Source organism: Drepanopeziza brunnea (genome assembly GCF_022702325.1).
Source record: "Drepanopeziza brunnea f. sp. 'multigermtubi' strain 214-2 chromosome Unknown ctg7, whole genome shotgun sequence".
Lineage (NCBI taxonomy): Eukaryota > Fungi > Ascomycota > Leotiomycetes > Helotiales > Drepanopezizaceae > Drepanopeziza > Drepanopeziza brunnea.
The window spans coordinates 141,266-150,406 of record NW_027094070.1 but is presented as its reverse complement, the minus strand read 5'-3'; the positions used below and the strand labels follow the sequence as shown (position 1 = coordinate 150,406).

At 52.0% G+C, this 9,141-nt stretch overlaps 4 protein-coding genes across 4 annotated transcripts; 1 reads left to right on the top strand and 3 right to left on the bottom strand.

Moving 5' to 3' along the window:
- Nucleotides 1-663: 663 nt before the first annotated feature.
- Nucleotides 664-3,350, bottom strand: L3040_004599 (uncharacterized protein; the record flags this gene model as incomplete). Its single annotated transcript, XM_007287920.1, has 7 exons — nucleotides 664-1,893; nucleotides 1,945-2,400; nucleotides 2,456-2,683; nucleotides 2,738-2,866; nucleotides 2,945-3,012; nucleotides 3,102-3,257; nucleotides 3,317-3,350. 7 exons carry the CDS (start codon nucleotides 3,348-3,350, stop codon nucleotides 664-666), a joined length of 2,301 nt encoding a protein of 766 aa, XP_007287982.1.
- A 701-nt stretch (nucleotides 3,351-4,051) lies between these two features.
- On the bottom strand, nucleotides 4,052-4,573 carry L3040_004598 (uncharacterized protein; the record flags this gene model as incomplete). The annotated part of the gene is made up of 3 exons (XM_007287919.1): nucleotides 4,052-4,129; nucleotides 4,297-4,411; nucleotides 4,542-4,573. The coding sequence occupies 3 exons, from the start codon at nucleotides 4,571-4,573 to the stop codon at nucleotides 4,052-4,054; spliced, it is 225 nt and encodes a 74-aa protein (XP_007287981.1).
- Nucleotides 4,574-4,897: 324 nt separating this feature from the next.
- L3040_004597 (uncharacterized protein) lies at nucleotides 4,898-6,454 on the bottom strand (the record flags this gene model as incomplete). Its single annotated transcript, XM_007287918.2, has 4 exons — nucleotides 4,898-4,993; nucleotides 5,047-5,894; nucleotides 5,950-6,124; nucleotides 6,188-6,454. 4 exons carry the CDS (start codon nucleotides 6,452-6,454, stop codon nucleotides 4,898-4,900), a joined length of 1,386 nt encoding a protein of 461 aa, XP_007287980.2.
- Nucleotides 6,455-6,886: 432 nt separating this feature from the next.
- L3040_004596 (uncharacterized protein) lies at nucleotides 6,887-9,141 on the top strand (the record flags this gene model as incomplete). Its single annotated transcript, XM_066156253.1, has 4 exons — nucleotides 6,887-6,895; nucleotides 7,020-7,082; nucleotides 7,213-7,986; nucleotides 8,041-9,141. 4 exons carry the CDS (start codon nucleotides 6,887-6,889, stop codon nucleotides 9,139-9,141), a joined length of 1,947 nt encoding a protein of 648 aa, XP_066011678.1.

The window sequence follows — 9,141 nt, the reverse complement described above, 5'->3', positions numbered from 1 at the left end:
TTACCTACAAAGCCGCATCATCCACCCGCCATTCCCAAGCCAAGCTTTCCCAGCCCCCGAACGCAGCCTCTTCCTGCGTGAAGGAGAGCGGGCCCGTGTCCAAGGGCCCCAGATACGGATACGGATAGGTAGGTAGGGGTAGGTACCTAGGTAGTGCGACGGTGATGCAGCTTCGGATGGGCCGGCGGGTTCGGTGACGGGAGCAGGCAGGTAAAGGTACCGTACCCGACAGGCAGCAGCGGCCTGTCGAGCGAGAGAGGTGGACGGGGAGGCGTATGTGTTTGTTTATAGGAGGTGGTGGGTTGTGGGGAGATGCGTTGCGAGCGATACGGGAGGTGGGTGATGTGCCAGGAGGAGGTAGATGGCGACCGAGAAGCGCGAATGGGAATGCAAGAGGGATAGTAACTTGCCTTGTTAATGTTGCGAGGAGAGGAGCATTGGATCACTCGGACAGATGTCTCTACACTTCTCGATTGGCCGGCGGCGGAGATGAATGAATGAATGAATGAATGAATGACATAAGAAGCCCGGGCAAAGCTATCCTCGTGCATAAAAGTGTTTGTTATGTCATATTTGCTTTTCGAGTCCCACGAGACGGAACCTATGCTATACGAAGCCACAGACTCATCCTCGCAAGCGCAACTCCCCCGAGCATCAAGGGCTTCAAGGTACGGCAACAACCTTCGGTACAACCCACCAGTCGTGATAGCCCTTCCCCGTCTCCGGCACCTCAATCTTGATCTTCACCTCCCGGTTCCCTTCCCCCGCAGCTTCGACCGCCTTCCGCACCGCAGCAATACTGATACCGGTAAAGATGCAAGCTTTCAGACACGCCTTGACGTTACTCAGCCATGTCGCGTACGAGCCCTGGCAGAACGCCTCCTCCGCACCAAGTTTACTCAGCAATTCGAATCCCTTCTTGGCGCCCACGGCCGACTCGGCTGCGAACTTGAGGAGATCCAGGGTAGAGAGATCGGGCTGCTGGACGGCTTTCGTGAACTCCGTGAAGGGGGGCACTTCAGGGAGGCCGATGCTCTGGAATGGTTTCATGCGTACTTCGTACCGCATCGTGTCGTCGCTGTACGGGCGCGGCGGTACTTTGAGCAAGGACAGGCGACCGAGAACAGTGAACAGTAATGATAATGCGTCGGAGAACCCGTAGGTAGCTGCCGCTTCCATGGACGAGAAGTTGATGAAGTTCAGCGCGGCCATGAACTGCGGATGGTGCGCCATGGCCGTCTCGCGGTTCTGCAGCGAAGTCCGCAAGTCTCGCTCCACAAAGCCTCTGATCCGTTCTAGATGGCGACCGCGGGTTTTCGTGAGGTATTGTAGGTGCCAGTACATTCCTGCCAGCTCGTCTGGCTGGTACGTCTCCAGCTCAAAGCCCATCTGGACAAGCCATTCCATGAGGCGGAGCTTGTAGAAGTACGACCAGGAGGATAGAGGGAAGGCGTAGATGGGCTCTGCCGAGATCTCAGTGTCAACAACAGGCTGCTCTTGTGTGAATTCACGGAGCTCAAGGTCCAGCTCTTCGGAATCGAATTGCAGGTTGTCCCAGTCGACGATTGCATGGCAGAGGGTTCGCCGGATACGGCACCGGTTTTGGCAGATCGCTCGCATGATGTCTAGGTAGGAGCTCGCTGCTCGGGAGCGGAAGAGCTCCATGCGGGAGGACATTTTGTGCCGAGGATCGTGCGGCACTTCGATTTCGTCGTTAAGGCGATCGAGAAGTTTGTTTGCTGGTAGAACGATGGTTTCCAGATCCTCGTCGAGGACGTGTCGGATCGAAAGCTTACCCAAGATGATCATGTCGGCGAAGATGTAATATTGCAGCAAAGTGCGAACGTACACTGATGGCTGTGGCTTGCGAGCTTGGAATAAGAACACGAATGTCTGCATGTTTTTGAGCAATGAACTATGGTGGATCTCAAGACTACGACTTACTATGAGGCTGTGGCTGTCATAGTACTCGAGGACTTCAACAGCAACTGAAGCATCTGAGCAAAGTCTCTCCAAGTGACTCAAAGCATCTTCCTGGCTGACCTCCACGATAGGCCGCGGTGGCACGGTACTAGCAAGCTTCCGTTGTATCTTGACGCTAAAAGAAGAAGGGACCGGCTTTCCAAAAGCACTTGATGACTTGATATCCGAGATAGAGGCCGACAACTCCGACCAATACTTCTGGGGGTCTTTCGACACTCGGGAATCTGCTGCTTCGACAGCTGTTAGAAATTGAAGCCGCAGCTGAAGTCGACATTCTATAGACTTCTTCATGATGGGCTCTATGTCGTCTGCATCGATGAGAAGGGCGATAGTAGTCTCGAGGAGGTCTACGATAGCTTCATGTTCGATGCTCTCCAGCAGACTTCGATTGAAGGTTTGCGTGACGAAGTCTTCTTCCTGTAATGGCCTATGAGTAAAGGCCCGTTGAAGTTCTGAGGCTATATATATATACCTCATACATATGCTCAGACAGTACTCGTTCGTTGACATAGTGACACGTCTTGATCAAACCAAGACAATACGCTCTAAGTGCCCGAAGCATCAACGGCTCATCGTCACAGCTCTCACTCCGATCGAAGTACGTCTGGTTGATATCCAACGGACAAGGCGAAAGTATCCTATCAATGTACAAACTCGTAAAGATGGTCTGCGAAAGCGGATGTCCCATGTGCCACGCCATCTATAAAATCAGCACTACTAACCAACCAACAACATGGCACCGGGGTATCAATACCTCATGACACAACAACTGGTCAATAATGCCAATGATTTCCTCCGGCAGCAGCTCCTGCCCAAAGTCGTAATCATCCTCCATCGTCTCCCCGGGCTCCAAATAACCGCTATCCATCTTCGGGTCCATAATCTGCAATACCACATCAGCTTCTGTTCATACTCTCCAACCTTTCGATTCCACCTCCTGCACCCCGATAGGATTCTATACCTCCAAAGCCCCCACGGACTCAAACAGCGTAAAGAAGGGTTCCTTGACCAGCTCTCCCGTCTTAAGCTCTAAGGTACAGTCACTCCATCAGCACGTGATCAGACCACAGTTTCGCATCTGGATCTTGATATTGATACAAATAGGAGAAAGAGCCTACGCTGAGCGGCGTGCGTGAATTGCTGCGTGATGTCCGTAGCTATCACACCCTTGCTTTTCAACCTGGGGGCCGGTGGTGGTAAGGGGTCGTAGGCCACCAAAGGATCCCGATGGCGGGCATCCTCGTCGTCGTCGTCGAGGACGAGATTGGCCGTCTCTGGAAAATGTTAGTTCAGGCTGTTCAGAAAGAATTGGAGAGGAGACAGAGCAGGGTACCTTGCGAGATATGCGCCATGCCATTGCTGTGCATCCTGATGGTCGGACCCAGTTGGGATGGTGTTGTTGGCGTTTTTCCTGCGTTAATTTTTGAAATTCGCGTGGAAGTTCAGCAGAGCTCGATTGAGGGTCTGGCACGTAGGTAGGAACAAAGGGAGGAACGTAGGTAACAACGAAGTTGACCAACGATGCACTTGTGTATAGGGCACAAAACAACAGAATATTCACGGCAACGTGATTTTAGCCAGCAATGATCCCAGGACCATCCTAATAACCCTACTGTGAGATTCCGGATTACCCTTTCTCCGAAGGTCCCGACCTACCACCTTGATATCAGACACAATCGTATTTGCATCTGGTTCGCGTGTGGCTTGATCAATCTCAGACTCGATATCGACATACTCCCTGTCCCAATGCCAGGATAAGATCGATTGCCGGCAGCGCATGGGGGAGGGGGGGATTGTGATGACGGGCGCATCATGAATATGCCGAATTGCGAATTCAGCATCGAAATCATAGTTCAGCATCAGATCACACGGTACGCAGCACATCCAGAATAGATTGCCATCAACCGATCTCTCTCGTTCAGAATGGCTTCAACCTCCTATCTTATTCGTCCTTGAATAATACATTTGTACACTCACGTCCCGTTCCCATCCCCATTCTCGTTCCCCTCTCCCCGACCCCAATCAACCTCCCTCCAATCCCACCATATCACCTCCATCCGCCGAAAATCTACGAGGAAGAGCCCGCTGCAGACGTGGCTGGAGCATTCGCATCCGCCACGTTCTTGACCTCGCCCTGCTTGCCGTTCTGTTCTCTCGTCAGCTCACTCAGCATCTCAAACAATAAATCGATTTCCACCCCATCCATCAATTCCCTTGCCCATCTTTGTCCTCCTGTTCCATTCAGGCATCCCAACCCACTCTTCATTCTTCCTTCCACAAGAACAAAGTATGCATAAGGAGCAGGAAACTCACGTTCCACTTCGAAAACTTGAGCTCCATCTCCCCCCGACGCTCAGCAGCTAGCCTCTTGTCATCCTTGAGGCTGCGGCGGACGACGCGCGCGGCGACAGAGAGGTACTTGTTGTAGCTGTTTTCCCGTGTGTTGCCTCGTTAGCCAATTGCTTCCTCTGTCTTCCTTCAATGAATCCTTTTCTCCCCAAATCAATTGTGCCAGGACGAGCAGCGTGGTGGCAGGAACAAGGAGGGTGCGCACGTACGTGAGACCTGATGCTTTCCACGCGAATGCCATTTTGTTGTGTGTTGTGGAGTTGTAAGGGGAGGTACTGTATGAAGGTGGTGGTTATTTGAGGTTGGTAGCTACTCGAGCTGTCCCGGCCTGCCTAACTAGAATATTCAACAGTCACGTGTGAAATTTATGTGGGGTTGGTTTTCCTATTCTTACACCATGCATGATACAGCCGTAGTAGTAAGAGCTATCAGATCTCACGATAGTTAGACGCAAAGATTACAAACATTCTGGACTACGAAACCTCTCTTATATCTATCTACAGTACACTTTCTAATGGCTGTTGATACATCCCCGCCGCCGCCGACCACCGGATATGTAAAGATTTTATACCTTGAGCCCCAATTCCTCCGCATATGGAAGGACGTAGAGATCTCCGACAGCTGAAACAGTTGCCTTGCCCTCCAAAAGCGCCTTTGCTGCCTGGGGAATGTTAGCATCTCTGCAATCAAAATACAAAACTCGAGAATACTTACCGACTTCAACTTTTCAGCAGTCACACCCTCGACGCTCTTGCCCACCTCATCAATCTGGAATGCCTTTCCACCGTGAATGAGACCAGCGCCAGTTGCGACGAGACCAGCTTCAATGTTCTGGCCCTCCTCCAAAGCGCGGTACTTTGCGAGAGCAACGGCTTTGGTGAAATCCTCCTTGCTGATCGAACCCTCAGAAATGCTCTTCAGAACCTTGACAGCCTCAGCCGTGGCACCACGGATAGCTGATGCAGAGCCGCTGAATTGGATTGTCAATAGGCCAGCATCGGAATAGGCCAATTGGGTTGTAGCAACGCTAATTCCCGGGAAACCAGATGCAACCTTGGACAGAAGCGAGAATCCAGGAGTCCACTTGATGGTAGATTTGCCACCAAGAAGTGCTGAGAGAACAGCGACCTCTGGCTTGTATGATCCGCCTGCAGTGAAAGAGCTAGAACCTGGGAAAGCAATGACGAAGGAATTGCCACCATCGTGCGCAATGCGCTCCTCTCCACCGTAGTACTTGGTCGCCTCGGCTGTCAGGGCACTGCCAGAGCTTGAGGTATTCTTGAAGAATTCTCCGACCCACTTGCTCAATTCTGCTTGACTGGCACCGTTTGCAACAACTGCAATATTTGGCTTGGCGTAGGCGCCCTGGGCGAATTGCGCAATAGAATCCTCGTTCAAGTATTTGTTGAGAGGAGTCGACGAAGACGGGTAAAGAGGCGTGCCGAGACCGCGGTGGAAAGCGAGACCGTGTGCAGAGTTGATTGCCAGCTCCGAGACCTCTCTAAGGAGCTTCTTCTGGGAGAGCTTGATCAAGGGCTCAATCTGCTCGTGGTATTCGTGGGCTATGCAACGTCAGAACGCTCCACTATTGATAAAGCACTGTAACAATTGACGTACCGGTGTACTTCGTCTGCGAGATGACCTCGCCCAGCAGTTCCGTAAAGTATGGCAAATCGTCGCGAAGGAACTTTGCCTCGACAACAAGAGCCTCCCGGGTGTGATATGAAGTCAATTGGCCGCCGAGCAGCTCTGATTCTCTCGTAATTCGCAAGGCGGATCGCTTGTGGGTGTTCTGGGGAATTCGAAGTCAGCCTCTGGCCTGTAAACACGCATTGAGACCCATCCATCCACGCACCTTGAACGCGAAGTGCTCCAATCCAGAGGCCAAGCCGGGCGCCGTCTGGTATCTCGTTCCAGCCTTTGCAACAACGGCAAGCTTCGTCGTCGGTCCTGCCACGTCTCTGCTAGCGACCTTGACCCCGTTGACATCGGCGGTATCGTATGAGAAGGAAGTTGATCCGGAAATGGAGGCAGCGAGGCCGCGGCGGTTTGAGGGATTGGCGCAGCATTGCCTGCGAAGGGCAAGCTGGGCCTTGGGACCAATCGCCGACCGTGAGATCATTGTGCGAAGGAGGGGGGAGACTTGGGGAAATAGTGAGAGTCTCGAGGTTTGGTCAGTCGCTTCTATAGGGATTGAAGACGTCGGTTCGGTCGAGCTTGACTTCAGGGAAATATCGGGTGCTTACCTCATGTACTTATTCAGCTTTCTATTGGCTGGAGAGGTTGGAAATGGAGAGCCACCCACCGCCTTGCCGGGCCTAAGCGACATGGTCTGGTTCCCCGCCATCAGCGTCAACTTTTTTGCAATTTCTCGTCACCCACCAGCCCAAAATATACTCCAATTTTTACCCCACGATTCCCGACTTATTCCTTCTCGGCCTCATCCACATTCACATCCAACATCTGCACCCAGATCCTCGACCTCGCCAATGAAGCACCGGTAGCAATTGTGGAAAGCACTGGGGATCTGGGATAATCTCTAGCAGCATACAATATGTCTCGAGTAAGTCAGTCAGTCAGTCAGTCAGTCCTATGGACGACTGCTGCCCCGTCGTCCTGTCTTTCCCTCTCTTTCTTTTTTCCCCCTCTACCCTCAACTTTCTGGAAGGAGAACTGACAATCTGCAGTCAAAAAACTCAGTAGAGCTTTGCGCTTTACTGGTCGACGAGACTTACGGCGAATTAACCTCCGTATGTGTGCCACGCCGTACCATACACACCCTTTGAAGCTTCCTCGGCGCAAGCTGCCCGGCCCTCCCTCCCAGGTGGACTAAGCTGGGCAAATCATCTTTTGGTTTGGTCAAGTCTGACGTGGGAACAGCGCATATTTACAGTTCTCCTTCGGCACGGACGACTCGAAACCAAAGGCATTAGACTACACACCAAGCTTTCCCAGCGCGCCGTCCTGCACGGTCTCACGGTGCTCATTCAGCAAGGCCTCGTCTACCACAATCGCGATGATGACCAACACACATTCTACGAAGCCAACGACGATGCGGCATATGGTCTGGCCAGGTCGGGAAAGATCCTCGAGATTGTGGAGAGCAGATACGGGCCGTTTGGGCGGGATGTCATGCAAAAACTATTCACGATGGGTTATACCAAGATTTCTGATCTTGCAAACGCATATGAGTCAACCACAGTCCAGGAGCACCACCCCAACGGCAATGGCAAAATGAATGGGCATGCTACCAAGAACGGTGTGAACGGCCTCTCCGAGGAACATCCCTCCACTGGACCCCTACACACTGTACTCGCCCACTTCCTCGAAGCTGGCATAATTGAACCTGTGGTTGAGAGCATGCTGCGGAGCCCTACGGATCTATACAACATGGCCGAGAAGGAAATTACCAACCAGTTCTTCTCTGGAGGCACGAAGGGTATCAAGCAAAAAGAAGAACTGAAGCAAAAAATCCAATCCCGTATAGAGGCTGCTAGATCTGATGGTCCTCAATGGCAGCCAAGAGGAATGAAGAGGAAAATGAACGGCGACCACAACGGAACAAGTGGTGGCCTGAAGCGGAGGAGACTTTCCAGTGGTGAAGATGCCACCAAAGGTGATTTGCTATACGAGGATGATGGCACGAGACTCGACGTAGGTTATCCTGCCTCACGAAGTAGGAAGGTCGCATGCTAACTTCCCATCAAGCTGAACCTGGTTGTCCGCATCAATTATGAGAAATGTACAGTCGCGATCCGTAGCCAAGCGCTGGTTGCGCTTGCATATGATCGGATTGGCGAGACCACATCTCTCATTTATGCCGAGGCCCTTCGAATCTTGGAGAGCCAAATCCCACGATGTCGGTTAAGTTCAAAGGTTCACGTCGATGAAGTTTCTGCCGGACCATCTTTCACCACCATGCAGCTCACAACTGCCCTCAGCAAATCTATAAACCCAGATCTTGGTATTGGAAAGGCGGAAAGTTCCAAAGATGGAAAAGTGGCAAAAGGAGTAAATGGAGATGTGCACATGAAAGATTCAAATGGAAATGGCAAAGCTGCAGACGAGGATGAAGATGACCCGTTTGCAGATGAGCCGCGAATGACGAAACGTCTCAAGGTCACTTTCCAGGACAAGCTCCCAGGGCTCGACACACCTGAACGAAGCGAGAATCGGATGCAACAAATCAAGAACCACCTTCAACTTCTCGAGTCAGATGACTTCCACCTGCTGCGGAAATGTGGAAATAGCGGTCAGGGCGAGTGGACGGTCGACTTTGCTCGCATCAACCAACTCATGCGGCAGGCCGAGATTGACAATTTGCTGTTGGAGAATCATGGCGTATTTGGTCATCGGCTGGCTCGGATCCTGAATAAGTTCGGCAAGCTTGATGAAAAGCAACTTCCCAACTTGGCTCTGATGAAGCAAAAGGATGTCCGTACAAAGCTGGCCGAGATGCAACTGGCAGGTATGGTGGATATCCAAGAAATACCCAAGGATGCCAACCGGAGCAACCCTAATCGCGTCTTCTACTTCTGGTTCTTCGATAGCGAGCGCGTCGCATCCGTCATCCTTGAGAATACCTACAAGATGATGTCCCGATGCCTCCAGCGTCTCGATATCGAGCGGCGCAGCGCAGCTTCTGTCATTGAGGTGACCGATCGAAGCGATTTGCAAGATCAGCAACCGGAAGACTATCTCGAGCCTGGTCAGCTCAACACCTACGAGATATTTTTGGGGAAGGAAGAAGCCCTGCTCAACCAAGTTTTTCGACTTGATCAGCTGATTGGGATCTTTCGTGACTTTTGA